At 50.1% G+C, this 15,518-nt stretch overlaps 1 protein-coding gene across 1 annotated transcript in view; it reads left to right on the plus strand.

Annotated features, from left to right (window-relative positions):
• plxdc2b (plexin domain containing 2b) overlaps positions 1–15,518 on the plus strand; it is a 430,770-nt gene that overhangs the window by 278,764 nt on the left and 136,488 nt on the right. The window contains exons 6-7 of the mRNA XM_060824983.1: positions 4,823–4,941; positions 6,117–6,216. Coding sequence (XP_060680966.1) covers positions 4,823–4,941; positions 6,117–6,216 — 219 coding nt within the window. The remainder of the gene's footprint in view (positions 1–4,822; positions 4,942–6,116; positions 6,217–15,518) is intronic.

Raw genomic sequence — 15,518 nt, forward strand, 5'->3', positions numbered from 1 at the left:
GTATGCCAAGCAGGCTAAGATAAAAGGTAGGGAGGAGGGACTTGGGGAAGGGGCGTTGGAAATGTGATAGGTGGAAGGAGGTAAATGTAAGGATGATAGGCCGGAGTGGGGGTGGGGGCGGAGAGGTCAGGAAGAAGATTGCAGGTTAGGAAGGTGGTGCTGAGTTCGAGGGTTGGGATTGAGACAAGGTGGGGGGAGGGGAAATGAGGAAACTGGAGAAATCTGAGTTCATCCCTTGTGGTTGGAGGGTTCCTAGGTGGAAAATGAGGCGCTCTTCCTCCAGCCGTCATGTTGCTATGGTTTGGCGATGGAGGAGTCCAAGGACCTGCATGTCCTTGGCGGAGTGGGAGGGGGAGTTGAAGTGTTGAGCCACGGGGTGGTTGAGTTGATTGGTCCAGGTGTCCTAGAGGTGTTCTCTGAAACATTCCACAAGTAGACGGCCTGTCTCCCCAATATAGAAGAGGCCACATCGGGTGCAGCGGATGCAGTAAATGATGTGTATGGAGGTGCAGGTGAATTTGTGGTGGATATGGAAGGATCCTTTGGGGCCTTGGAGGGAAATAAGGTGGGAGGTGTGGGCGCAGGTTTTGCATTTCTTGCGGTTGTAGCGGAAGGTGCCGGGAGTGGAGGTTGGGTTGGTGGGATGTGTGGAGAAGAAGAAGGGCTCATGCCCGAAATGTTGATTCTCCTGCTCCTTGGATGCTGCCTGACCTGCTGTGCTTTTCCAGCAACACATTTCCAGTCTGATCTCCAGCATCTGCGGTCCTCACTTCCTTCCTCCACCTTAAGTAAGCTTCCACCTTCCTCTTGACTAGATTCTCCACATCCCTTGTCACCCAATGTTGTTTTAACCTACCATCCCTTCCTTGCCTCAGTGGGAGAAACGTGTCCAGCACTATCAGCAGATGCTTCCTAAACAACCTCCACATTTCTGTTGTGCATTTCCCTGACAACAACTGCTCCCAATTTAAGCACTCCAGTTCCTGTCCATTAGCATTGTAACTCCCCCCCCCCCCCCAGTTAAATACTTTCCCATATCATCTGCACCTATCCCTTCCATGAGTATAGTAACCCATGAGTAAGCATACACATCATGGATTTGTGATCACTCACTGAAATGCTCTCCCATTGGGAGATCAGACATCTGGCATGGTTAATTGCCAAGCACCAAATCCAATATGACCCCCCCTCTAGTTGGCCTACCTACCTAATGAGTCAGAAATCTTTCTTGGACACACCTGACAAAAACTGCTCCATCCAAACTATTTGAGTTAGAGTCATAGAGATGTACAGCATGGAAACAGACTCTTCAGTCAAACCCATCCATGCCGACCAGATACCCCAACCCAATCTAGTCCCACCTGCCAGCACCCGGCCCATATCCCTCCAAACCCTTCCTATTCATATACTCATCCAAATGACTTTTAAATTTTACAATTGTACCAGCCTCCACCACTTTCTCTGGCAGCACATTTCATACACATACCACCCTCTGCGTGAAAAATTTGTCCCTTAGATTTCTTTTATATCTTTCCCCTCTCACCCTAAACCTATGCCCTCTAGTTCTGGACGCCCCCACCCGAGGGAAAAGAATTTGTCTATTTATCCTACCCATGCCCCTCATAATTTTGTAAACCTCTATAAAGGTCACCCTTCAGCCTCAGACGCTCCAAGAAAACAATCCCAGCCTGTTCAGCCTCTCCCTAAGTTCAAATCCTCCAACGCTGGCAACATGCTTGCAAATCTTTTCTGAACTCTTTCAGGTTTCACAACATCGTCCCGATAGGAAGGAGACCAGAAATGCACACAATATTCCAAAAGTGGCCTAACCAATATCCAGTACAGCTGCAACATGACCTCCCAACTCCTGTACTCAATACTCTGACCAACAAAGGAAAGCATACCAAATGCCTTCTTCACTATCCTATCTACCTGCGACTCCACTTTCAAGGAGCTATGAACCTGCACTCCAAGGTCTCTTTGTTCAGCAACACTCCCTAGGACCTTACCATTAAGTGTATAAGTCCTGCTAAGATTTGCTTTCCCAAAAGCAGCACCTCACATTTATTTGAATTAAACTCCATCTACCACTTCTCGGCCCATTGGCCCATCTGATCAAGATCCCATTGTAAACTGAGATAAGCTTCTTCGCTGTCCACTACACCTGCAGTTCTGGACACTGCAAACTTACTAACTGCACCTCTTATGCTCACATCCAAATCATTTATGTTAATGACAAAAAGTAGACGACCCAGCACCAATCCTTGTGGCACTCCACTGGTCACAGGCTTCCAGTCTGAAAAATAACCCTCCCCTACCATCCTCTGTCTTCTACCTTTGAGCCAGTCCTGTATCCAAATGGCTAGTTCTCCCTGTATTCTGTGTGATCTAATCTTGCTAATCAGTCTCCCATGGGGAATCTTGTTGAACGCCTTACTGAAGTCCATTTAGATCACATCTACTGCTCTGCCCTCATCAAACTTCTTTGTTACTTCTGCAAAAAACTCAATCAAGTTTGTGAGACATGATTTCCCACGCACAAAGCCATGTTGACTATCCCTAATCAGTCCTTGCCTTTCCAAATACATGTACAACCTGTCCCTCTGGATTCCCTCCAACAACTTGCATCTGCCTCCCAATTTGCTCCTCCGTGTCTCTGTTGCTTTTGGGAGGCCTGTTGAAAACTCCCGATAAGTGACCAATCCTTTTCTATTTCTGACTTCCACCCATACTGACTCTGTAGATAAACCCTCCTCGGTGACCTCCCTTTCTGCAGTTATGATACTACCCATGATTAACAATGCCACTCCTCCACCTCTTTAACCACCACCATCACCAGGGCCCCCATTCCTTTTGAAACATCTAAACGCTGGATCATCCAACAACCTCTCCTGTCCCTGTGAAAGCCAAGTCTCCATAATGGCCACAACATTATAGTCCCAAGTACTGATCCATGCTCTGAGTTTGTCACCCAGAGACTCTCTGCAGGCTGTATCTGGCTGTTCACTACCTACTCCATCATCTGATCCTTTCCTCAGGTTCCGACCCCCACCAATCTATTTAAACCCTCCCGAAGACCCTAGCAAAGCTCCCTCCCAGGATATTGGTGCCCCTCCAGTTCAAGTGCAACCCGTCCTTCTTGTACAGGTCCCACCTTCCCCAGAAGATATCTCAATGATCAACATATCTGAAGCCCTCCTTCCTGCACCAACCCTGTAGCCATGTGTTCATCTGCACTCACTCTCTGTTCCTCACCTTACTAGATCTGTGGCACTAATAGCAATCCTGAGATTACTACATTGCTTCTTCTGCCTTTTAGCTTCCAACCACACTTCCTATACTCTCTTTTCATGTCCTCCTCCCTTTTCCTATGTCATTGGTGCCGATGTGTACCGCGATTTCTGGCTGCTCTTCCTCCCTCTTAAGAATCCTGTGGACTCAATCCAAGATATTCCAGACCCTGGCACCCGGGAGGCAACATGCCATGCGGGAGTCTCGTTTGCGACCACAGAATCTCCTGTCTGTTCCTCTAACCATTGAACCTCCTATCACTATCACTCTCCTATTCTCCCCCCTTCCCTTCTGAGCCACAGAGCCAGACTCAGTGCCAGAGATGTGGCCGCTGAGGCTTTCCCGTGTCTCCAGAAATCCTATCCATCTTGGAAGACATAAGTCAGGAGTGTGATAGAATACTCCCATTTGGCTGGATGAGGGCCGTTCCAACAACAATCAGGGAGTTTGACAACATCCAGGAGAAAACAGCCCACTACACCAGGATCCCATCCACCACTTTAACCATTCACACCCTTCAGTACATGTACAGTGTGGTTATAGGGAGCATATTGGATACACTGCAGCAACTTAGCACGGCCTCTTTTAAAACACTTGACAAGCCTTTAACTTCTACCACTGAAAAGGGCAAAAACAAGATGCACCTGGGAATACCACTTCTCTCCAAAGAACTGAACATCCTGACTTGAATTATACCATGGTTGCTTTTCAAATTGGAACTCCCTCCTGACAGCAATGTGAGACTACCATCAATAAACAGACTGGTATCCAGGTTCGGGAAACAACCCTTGGCCACCTTTTCAGGGACAGTTAAAGATAGACAATAGGTACACCACCCTGCCAGCAATGTCCAAATCCTCAGATTAAAGAAACTCCACAGAGTACAGGAGTTAGTGATTGAAGCACTGACCATGTCAATATTTTAGAATATTTCAGGGAACTGGTTAAAAGCAGGAGGGAAAGAACATGTGGAAGCAGAGTGGTTGTGTGTGATTAGGATCATTGCTCATATTGAGGACAAACAGAAGCACATACAAATTGGGCTGACGTACCTGATTCTGCCTTGCAGTTCTCTGGAAGAGGTATTGTACCTTCCTTCTCCACATCTTTGTGGTGCTTTGCTGCCAGATATTTACTAGCAATTTTCACAGGGACTCTTCACACCATTCACCTCAACTTTAGTGGACTGTTAGCGAAACTCTCAGAAATGTCGTAAATGATCATTTTTGCCGCTATCTCTGACAAAGTTATGGCAGGAGAATGGGGAGCCACTGGCGGAGATCTTTCACTGCTTTCAGCTGCAGCTAATTGAATACTGTGAATTTACTGACCTCTCCTTCTGTAGTGTGAGAAATGAAAAACTTATATCATCTGAAATACTGTCAGTGCATAAAATGGTCAACAGATCAGTTGTTTCTTTTGCAAAGCATGACTCCTTACCAAACAACAGTCCTGCCCAGCGAATTAGCTTGAAGGTTCTACATATCCACATGGTTTCACTTGTTCTATCATGCATTTTCTGTATGTGCAGGTACTGCTCTGGTTGTACAGTGGGATAATGTTCGCCTCCAGGATAACTATGATTTAGGAAGCTTCACCTTCCAGGCCACCCTGCACAGTGATGGACGGATCGTCTTTGCTTACAAAGAGGTAAGCTTTCCAGCTACTTTACATTCCATAGTAATCACGATATTTCTTTGCAAGTATAAATGTTGATCGTGCTTTAGACAATGTTTTCCAAATGGAAGTTACTTAATTAACCTCATAAAGAGATGGCAAAGTCAGGTCAGAATGGAGAAGCAATTCTTTCATTGATAACCAATAATTTTGAGACAGATTTGAACAAATTATAGTTTTTCTTTTGTTTGGGGTCATTGACCCTATGACTTGTATCTTATTTGTCTTCGAGAATGGGGATGGATGAGCAAGGACACAAATAATTCTCAGATCGTGCAAACCATTCTGGTTGTGATGAAATTAAATTTCAAAGATGCTCTATTATTCGCTTGATGAATATTCTTTTGCGATGACATTGGAGGTCTATAAAGGACGTTCCACACTTTATGATATCTGAGGCAGTCATGACAAGGGGTGATAAAGTCAAAATATTAATTTTCTTCTCCATTTTCGTGGCAAGTCCTGGAGGAACAAATTAATAAATAAAAAGCAGGAAACCTGTCCAATGCTACAAGAAAGAATATCACATCACGCTTGTACATTTTGATATTTTAAATCATTCAGTGCAAGATTCTAATGAATTTTTACAAAATAAGCTAGCATGTCTTCACCACTTATTCCATTACAAATCTCAAAAAAAGATAATGTCTATAAATATTTGTCAGAGCTGAATATACAGATAGGTAAAAAAAATCTTATTACTTGTATTTTGGATTGAAGGTGGCTAATCCGTTTTAGTAATCGCCATTTGAGACCTATTTTATCAGCAGTATTTCAATGCATTTATTTCACAGAAAGTAGTTATATCTAAGTAGAAGAATCAATCATTCCCTCAGAATGAAAGCTGATCATAGCCGATTCTGAAGTAGGATGTGATTTATAGGCATGCTATAGTTCAGCATTGTAATATTTTTTTCTTTACCAATGGCAGTGTTTTCTGAAAGTAACTGCAATTGAAATACTCAATGAGGTTTATGACTTGAGGTGTTTTGCATTGCACTAGGAGTGTTTTATTCCAATGTAATTACCTGTCATCAATAAATAGTGAACCGAATCCTGCAGAAATTAGCTACGCTTTGAAATGCCTGAAGAATTAAAGCTGTCCAGTTGGAATTTATCCTACTTATATAGATTCTTCTATTCTCCAGATTCCTGTTGCCGTGACAGAGATAAACTCAGCCAATCACCCAGTCAAAGTGGGGCTGTCAGATGCATTTGTAGTTGTTCACAAGATCCAACAGATTCCCAGTAAGTGAAATTGCTTCATTCCAAACTGCATGTACCACAGGAAACATTAGCTGAGAGCTTTCAATCTGTTCTTTAGGAGAAGTTTTCTTCGAACTAAAGTTTTGAATGTAGCCTACAGAATTCTATATTCAGAACAACAGTTCCATTTGAAAATTAACTTTCAAGTTTAGTTTCAGTAATTTGGAAATTTGTCAGGTGTACTTTCTCATATCATTATTCGAGCATCATTAAGATTCACTGAGAGCAGAGACACAATAGGATCAATTATTCATGGAAATGAATAACAATCAGTTAATGTGAAATCAAGAATGAGAAACATAGGATGATGCAGCATAGATAGTGTTGAACCAGTCAATCAAATATGTGCCAGTAGACATTAATTATTTGTTAGGGTTTGTTTTAAAATTTTCAGCTGCCTTTTTGTACAGCCTTCAAGTTATAGTCAGCACACAATTAATCAAAAGTTTATGGTTGAAATTTCAGATGTTCTGAGAAATTATATGTACAGATTCATGGAATTTACAGTGATTAGGTCACTGGGGTTTGTCTGAACTGTTAAATACATTTGGTCTGAGCAGCTCCAGTGTCAGCTGTTCCTTAAATGTGTGTGTCTTCTTGCTGGTTTTGTTTTAGAGATGTTAAATCAGCCATAGCTCGAGTCAATTACTGTCAAACTGAAATAAAAGATGAGTCACCTCAGTTTATTTGTAGTTTCATTGAAATGCTGAGAGAATCTCAATTGCTTGACCATTGTCTGCTGGTAGTACAACTTACAATTTCTTTTGACACTTTATTCTGTTTCGTCCAATATTAGAATTAGGTTCCTTGTCACATGCAATCATATGATTGCTTTGAAAAGTTTACAAACTCGCTACGTACAACGCCATTTAGGTACAAAGGAATCGAGGTACAGGACCTGAGGAATAAATTAGAAAAATAAAGAAATAAAAAGGTCAGCATCACAGTCCTTCAAGTAGACTGCACGAATCTCCCCTCCATTCCACACCGTGCCTCACCTCCATTCCACACCGGGCCTCACCACCATTCCACACCGGGCCTCACCTCCATTCCACACCGGGCCTCACCTCCATTCCATACCGTACCTCATCTCCATTCTACACCGGGCCTCACCTCCATTCTACACCAGGCCTCACCTCCATTCCACACCGTACCTCACCTCCATTCCACACCGTACCTCACCTCCATTCCACATCGTGCCTCACCTCCATTCCACACCATGCCTCACCTCCATTCCACACGGGCCTCACTTCCATTCCACACCATGCCTCACCTCCATTCCACACCATGCCTCGCCTCCATTCCACACCGTGCCTCACCTCCATTCCACACCGTACCACACCTCCATTCCACACCGGGCCTCACCTCCATTCCACACCGTACCTCACCTCCATTCCACACCGGGCCTCACCTCCATTCCACACCGTGTCTCGCCTCCATTCCACACCGTACCTCACCTCCATTCCACACCGTACTTCACCTCCATTCCACACCATGCCTCACCTCCATTCCACACCGTACCTCACCTCCATTCCACACCGTGTCTCGCCTCCATTCCACACCGTACCTCACCTCCATTCCACACCGTACCACACATCCATTCCACACCGGGCCTCACCTCCATTCCACACCGTGCCTCATCTCCATTTCACACCGTGGTTCAGGCAGCATCCAACGAGCAGCGAAATCGACGTTTCAGGCAAAAGCCTTTCCTGATGAAGGGCTTTTGCCCGAAATGTCGATTTCGCTGCTCGTTGGATGCTGCCTGAACCGCTGTGCTCTTCCAGCACCACTGATCCAGAATCTGGTTTCCAGCATCTGCAGTCATTGTTTTTACCTCCATTCTACACCGGGCCTCACCTCCATTCCACACCGGGCCTCACCTCCATTCCACACCGGGCCTCACCTCCATTCCACATCGGGCCTCACTTCCATTCCACATCGGGCCTCACCTCCATTCTGCACCGGGCCTCACTTCCATTCTACACCGGGCCTCACCTCCATTCCACACCGGGCCTCACCTCCATTCCACACCGGGCCTCACCTCCATTCTACACCGGGCCTCACCTCCAGACCACACCGGGCCTCACCTCCATTCCACACCGGGCCTCACCTCCATTCCACACTGCGCCTCACCTCCATTCCACACCAGGCCTCACCTCCATTCCACACTGCGCCTCACCTCCATTCCACACCGGGCCTCACCTCCATTCCACACCGGGCCTCACCTCCAGACCACACCGTGCCTCACCCCCATTCCACACCGTGCCTCACCTCCATTCCACACTGTCCCTCACCTCCATTCCACACCATACCTCACCTCCATTCTACACCGGGCCTCACCTCCATTCCACACTGTCCCTCACCTCCATTCCACACCAGGCCTCACCTCCATTCCACACTGCGCCTCACCTCCATTCCACACCATACCTCACCTCCATTCTACACCATGCCTCACCTCCATTCCGCACCGTACCTCACCACCATTCCATACCGACCCCCACCTACATTCCACACCGGGCCTCACCTCCATTCCACACCGTGCCTCGCCTCCATTCCACACCGTTCCTCACCTCCATTCTGCACCATGCCTCATCTCCATTCCAAACCATTCCTCACTTCCAGACCACACCATTCCACACCTCCAGACTGCACCGTCCGTCACCTCCAGACGACACCGTCCCTCACCTCCATTCCACACCGGGCCTCACCACCATTCCATACCGTCCCTCATCTCCAGACTGCACCGTACCTCACTTCCATTCCACACCATGCTTCGCCTCCATTCCGCACCATCCCTCACCTCCATTCCACACCGTACCTCACCTCCATACCATACCGAGCCTCACCACCATTCCACACCGTGCCTCACCTCCATTCCACACCGTTCCTCACCTCCAGACCACACCGTTCCTCACCTCCATTCCACATGTGCCTCACCTCCATTCAACACCATCCCTCACCTCCATTCCACACGGGCCTCACTTCCATTCCACACCATGCCTCACCTCCATTCCAAACCATGCCTCACCTCCATTCCAAACTTTGCCTCACCTCCATTCCACACCGTGCCTCAACTCCAAACCACACTGTTCCTCACCTCCATTCCACATGTGCCGACCTCCATTCCATACTGTACCTCACCTCCATTACACACTGTACCTCACCTCCAGAGCACACCATGCCTCACCTCCATTCCACACTGTGCCTCGCCTCCATACCACACTGTACCTCACCTCCATTCCACACTGTGCCTTGCCTCCATACCACACCGTGCCTCCCCTCCTTTCCACACCATACCTCACTTCCAGACCACACTGTGCCTCACTTCCATTCCACACCGTGCCTTGCCTCCATTCCACACCGTGCCTCGCCTCCAGTCCACACCGTGCCTCACCTCCATTCCACACCGTGCCTCACCTCCATTCGACACCGTGCCTCACCTCCATTCCATACCGGGCCTCACTTGCATTACACACCGGGCCTCACCTCCATTCCATACTGGGCCTCACTTCCATTCCACACCGTGCCTCACCTCCATTCCATACCGTGCCTCACCTCCATTCGACACCGTGCCTCACCTCCATTCCACACCAGGCCTCACTTCCATTCCACACCGTGCCTCACCTCCATTCGACACCGTGCCTCACCTCCATTCCATACCGGGCCTCACTTCCATTACACACTGGGCCTCAGCTCCATTCCATACCGTGCCTCACCTCCATTCGACACCGTGCCTCACCTCCATTCTACACCAGGCCTCACCTCCATTCTACATCGGGCCTCATCTCCATTCCACACCAGGCCTCACCTCCATTCTGCACCGGGCCTCACTTCCATTCTACACCGGGCCTCACCTCCATTCCACACCGGGCCTCACCTCCATTCCACACCGGGCCTCACCTCCATTCTACACCGGGCCTCACCTCCAGACCACACCGGGCCTCACCTCCATTCCACACCGGGCCTCACCTCCATTCCACACTGCGCCTCACCTCCATTCCACACCAGGCCTCACCTCCATTCCACACTGCGCCTCACCTCCATTCCACACCGGGCCTCACCTCCATTCCACACCGGGCCTCACCTCCAGACCACACCGTGCCTCACCTCCATTCCACACCGTGCCTCACCTCCATTCCACACCGTCCCTCACCTCCATTCCACACCATACCTCACCTCCATTCTACACCGGGCCTCACCTCCATTCCACACTGTCCCTCACCTCCATTCCACACCGTGCCTCGCCTCCATTCCACACCGTTCCTCACCTCCATTCTGCACCATGCCTCATCTCCATTCCAAACCATTCCTCACTTCCAGACCACACCATTCCACACCTCCAGACTGCACCGTCCGTCACCTCCAGACGACACCGTCCCTCACCTCCATTCCACACCGGGCCTCACCACCATTCCATACCGTCCCTCATCTCCAGACTGCACCGTACCTCACTTCCATTCCACACCATGCTTCGCCTCCATTCCACACCGTCCCTCACCTCCATTCCACACCGTACCTCACCTCCATACCATACCGAGCCTCACCACCATTCCACACCGTGCCTCACCTCCATTCCACACCGTTCCTCACCTCCAGACCACACTGTTCCTCACCTCCATTCCACATGTGCCTCACCTCCATTCAACACCATCCCTCACCTCCATTCCACACGGGCCTCACTTCCATTCCACACCATGCCTCACCTCCATTCCAAACTTTGCCTCACCTCCATTCCACACCGTGCCTCAACTCCAAACCACACTGTTCCTCACCTCCATTCCACATGTGCCGACCTCCATTCCATACTGTACCTCACCTCCATTACACACTGTACCTCACCTCCAGAGCACACCATGCCTCACCTCCATTCCACACTGTGCCTCGCCTCCATACCACACTGTACCTCACCTCCATTCCACACTGTGCCTTGCCTCCATACCACACCGTGCCTCCCCTCCTTTCCACACCATACCTCACTTCCAGACCACACTGTGCCTCACTTCCATTCCACACCGTGCCTCGCCTCCATTCCACACCGTGCCTCGCCTCCAGTCCACACCGTGCCTCACCTCCATTCCACACCGTGCCTCACCTCCATTCCACACCGTGCCTCACCTCCATTCGACACCGTGCCTCACCTCCATTCGACACCGTGCCTCACCTCCATTCCATACCGGGCCTCACTTGCATTACACACCGGGCCTCACCTCCATTCCATACCGGGCCTCACTTCCATTCCACACCGTGCCTCACCTCCATTCCATACCGTGCCTCACCTCCATTCGACACCGTGCCTCACCTCCATTCCACACCAGGCCTCACTTCCATTCCACACCGTGCCTCACCTCCATTCGACACCGTGCCTCACCTCCATTCCATACCGGGCCTCACTTCCATTACACACTGGGCCTCACCTCCATTCCATACCGTGCCTCACCTCCATTCGACACCGTGCCTCACCTCCATTCCACACCAGGCCTCACCTCCATTCCATACCGTGCCTCACCTCCATTCGACACCGTGCCTCACCTCCATTCCACACCAGGCCTCACTTCCATTCCACACCGTGCCTCACCTCCATTCCATACCGGGCCACACCTCCATTCCACACCATGCCTCACCTCCAGACCACACTGTGCCTCACCTCCATTCAACTCCGTGCCTCACCTTCGCACCACACCGTTCTTCTCCTCCATTCCGCACTATGCCTCACCTCCACACACCAAACCCACCTCCATTCCACACCAGGCCTCACCTTCATTCTACAACAGGCCTCACCTCCATTCCACACCGTGCCTCACCTCCATTCTACACCGTACCTCACCTCCAGACCAACCGTTCCTCACCTCCATTCCACACCGTGCCTCACCACCCCGTCCTCACCATGCCTCACACCAGTCCTGACCATGACTCGCGGCAGACCCCACCGTGCCTCACGCCAGTACTCCCCGTGCCTCACACCAGTACTCACCGTGCCTCACACCAGTCCTCACCATGCCTCACACCAGTCCTCACCGTGTCTCACACCAGTCCTCACCGTGTCTCACACCAGTCCTCGCTGTGTGTCACACCAGTCCTCGCCGTGCCTCACATCAGTCCTCACACCAGTCCTCACCGTGTTTCACACCAGTCCACGCTATGCCTCACACCAGTCCTCACCATACCTCGTGCCAGTCCTCACCGTGCCTCACACGAATCCACACTGTGCCTCACACCGGTCCTCACCGTGTCTCACACTGTGTCTCACACCAGTGCTCACACCAGCCCTCACCATGTCTCACACCAGTCCTCACCATGTCTCACACCAGTCCTCACACCAGTCCTCACCTTGTATCACACCAGTCCTCACCGTGCCTCACACCAGTCCACACCATGTCTCACGCCACACCTCACCGTGTCTCACACCAGTCCTCTCACCAGTCCTCACCGTGCCTTACACCAGTCCTCAGCGTGTCTCACACCAGTCTCACACCAGTCCTCACCATGTCTCACACTATGTCTCACACCAGTGCTCACACCAGTCCTCACCGTGTTTCGCACCAGTCCTCACCGTGTCTCACACCAGTCTCACACCAGTCCTCACCGTGTCTCACACTGTGTCTCACACCAGTCCTCATCGTGTCTCACACCAGTCCTTACCATATCTCACACCAGTCCTCATCATGTCTCACACCAGTCCGCACCATGCCTCACACCAGTCCACACCGTGTCTCACACCAGTCCTCACCATCTCTCACACCAGTCCTCACCGTGCCTCACACCAGTCCTCACCGTGTCTCACACCAGTCCTCACCGTGTCTCACACTGTGTCTCACACCAGTGCTCACACCAGTCCTCACCATGTCTCACACCAGTCCTCACCGTGTCTCACACCAGTCCTCACCGTGTCTCACACCAGTCCTTACCGTGTCTCACACCAGTCCACCCTGTACCTTACACGTGTCCACACAGTGCCTCACACCAGTCCACACCATGTCTCACGCCAGTCCTCACCGTGTCTCACACCAGTCTCACACCAGTCCTCACCGTGTCTCACACTGTGTCTCACACCAATCCTCACCGTGTCTCACACCAGTCCTTACCATATCTCACACCAGTCCTCATTGTGTCTCACACCAGTTCTTCACCATGCCTCACACCAGTCCTCATCATGTCTCACACCAATCCGCACCGTGCCTCACACCAGTCCACACCGTGTCTCACACCAGTCCTCACCATCTCTCACACCAGTCCTCACACCAGTCCACACCGTGCCTCACACCAGTCCTCACCATCTCTCACACCAGTCCTCACACCAGTCCACCCTGTGCCTCACACGAGTCCACACTGTGCCTCACCGTGTCTCACACCAGTCCTCACCTTGTCTCACACCAGTCCTGACCGTGCCTCGCACCTGTCCTCACAGTGTCTTGCACCAGTCCTTACCGTGTCTCACACCAGAGCACACCATGCCTCACTCCAGTCCTCAATCTGCTTCACACCAGTCCTCACGATGCCTCGCACCAGTCCACACCCTGTCTCACTCCAGTCCTCACCATGTCTCGGACCAGTCCTCACCGTGCCTCACACCAGTCCTCACCATACCTCGTGCCAGTCCTCACCGTGTCTCACACCAGTCCTCACCGTGCCTTGGACCAGTCCTCACCGTGCCTCGCACCAGTCCTCACCGTGTCTCCGACCAGTCGTCACCGTATCTCCGACCAGTCATCACTGTGTCTCGCACCAGTTCTCACCGTGTCCCACACCAGTCCTCACCGTGTCTCACACCAGTCCTCACCGTGTCTCACACCAGTCCTCACCGTGTCTCCCATCAGTCCTCACCGTGTGTCACACCAGTCCTTACCATGTCCCGCGCCAGTCCTCACTGTGTCCTACTCCAGTCTTCACCATGTCTCGGACCAGTCCTCACCGTGCCTCACACCAGTCCTCACCATACCTCGTGCCAGTCCTCACCGTGTCTCACACCAGTCCTCACCGTGCCTCGCACCAGTCCTCACCGTGTCTCACACCAGTCGTCACCGTATCTCCGACCAGTCATCACTGTGTCTCGCACCAGTTCTCACTGTGTCCCACACCAGTCCTCACCGTGTCTCACACCAGTCCTCACCGTGTCTCACACCAGTCCTCACTGTGTCTCCCATCAGTCCTCACCGTGTGTCACACCAGCCCTTACCATGTCCCGCGCCAGTCCTCACTGTGTCCTACACCAGTCCTCACCATGCCTCGCATTACTCTACACCAAATTCCAACGACCCACTGAGCTTCGACCACTGTAGCAACCACCAACCCATCTGTCCGTGCTGTGGGCCTCCAGCAGCCCTGCCAGGGCACCAAGGTCCAAAACCACTGCTGATGACTTTCTGACAATGCTCTGGGTTCCCAGGACAATGAAAGTCAGAAAATGAAGGAAAAGGGAAGAAAAAGACAGAAGTCGAGACAAAGAGAGAGTGGGATGCAGCTGGCCTGGAGCATCAGGCTCAGAAGCCCTAACACTGCCCACCCCACCCCCCCATGCTAAATATATTGAATTTTCTAAATGTCATCATGCCAAAACCTTGCTAATTCTCCTGCAATTATGCTTTGCATTATATAAAATATAATCAACCATTCAAAATGTGTTTTGTTACAATAATTGAATTCTCATAACTATCACTGTGTGAAAATTCAGTCTTGAGGTATGATTCATTGTTAAGATTTCCTAAATCCTGTCTCAATGCTGGTCTAGTATGAGGTTACTTTTATGAGGGTACTTTTCCCTTGAGTTTTTCTTCAGGGAGGCAGTAATTGGCCAGGCTTCATCTTGTCTGAAGTTGGAATGGTTAATTAGGGCCTTGTAGTTTACCCTAACAGAGAGTGCTTCAGACCAAAAGCTTGAAAGGTCTTTTGAAAAACTGGCATAGTCAAGGGGGCATGTTCAGCTCTGTAGCTCTGCAGTTCAGTTCAGTTTGGGAGTTGAGTAAGAGGGTGCGGCCATCTCTCTACCAGTGTATTTCAATTTGGTTCAGGAGTGAGTTACCTCAGACTCACGGGGGAAGCTGATAGCCTTCTCTCTGTCTGCCTGCCTTCTGATTTCAAACTGTAAGTTGCCTGTGTCATTTTGTACAGTTTGTGCTAGGGGATGTGTGTTTTGGGACTGTTGAAAGTATTTTCGGAGCAGCATCATTAAGTCAGGTTTGGAAAAGATAAGTTATCCGGTATTCTGTTTCTGTAATTTGTGTTTCATTCCGTAATTTTGTAAATACATTTTGTCTGTTTAAAACCTGGCATCTGACCCAGCTACT

The sequence above is a fragment of the Hemiscyllium ocellatum genome, chromosome 5, assembly GCF_020745735.1.
Source record: "Hemiscyllium ocellatum isolate sHemOce1 chromosome 5, sHemOce1.pat.X.cur, whole genome shotgun sequence".
In the NCBI taxonomy this organism is placed as follows: Eukaryota; Metazoa; Chordata; class Chondrichthyes; order Orectolobiformes; family Hemiscylliidae; genus Hemiscyllium; species Hemiscyllium ocellatum.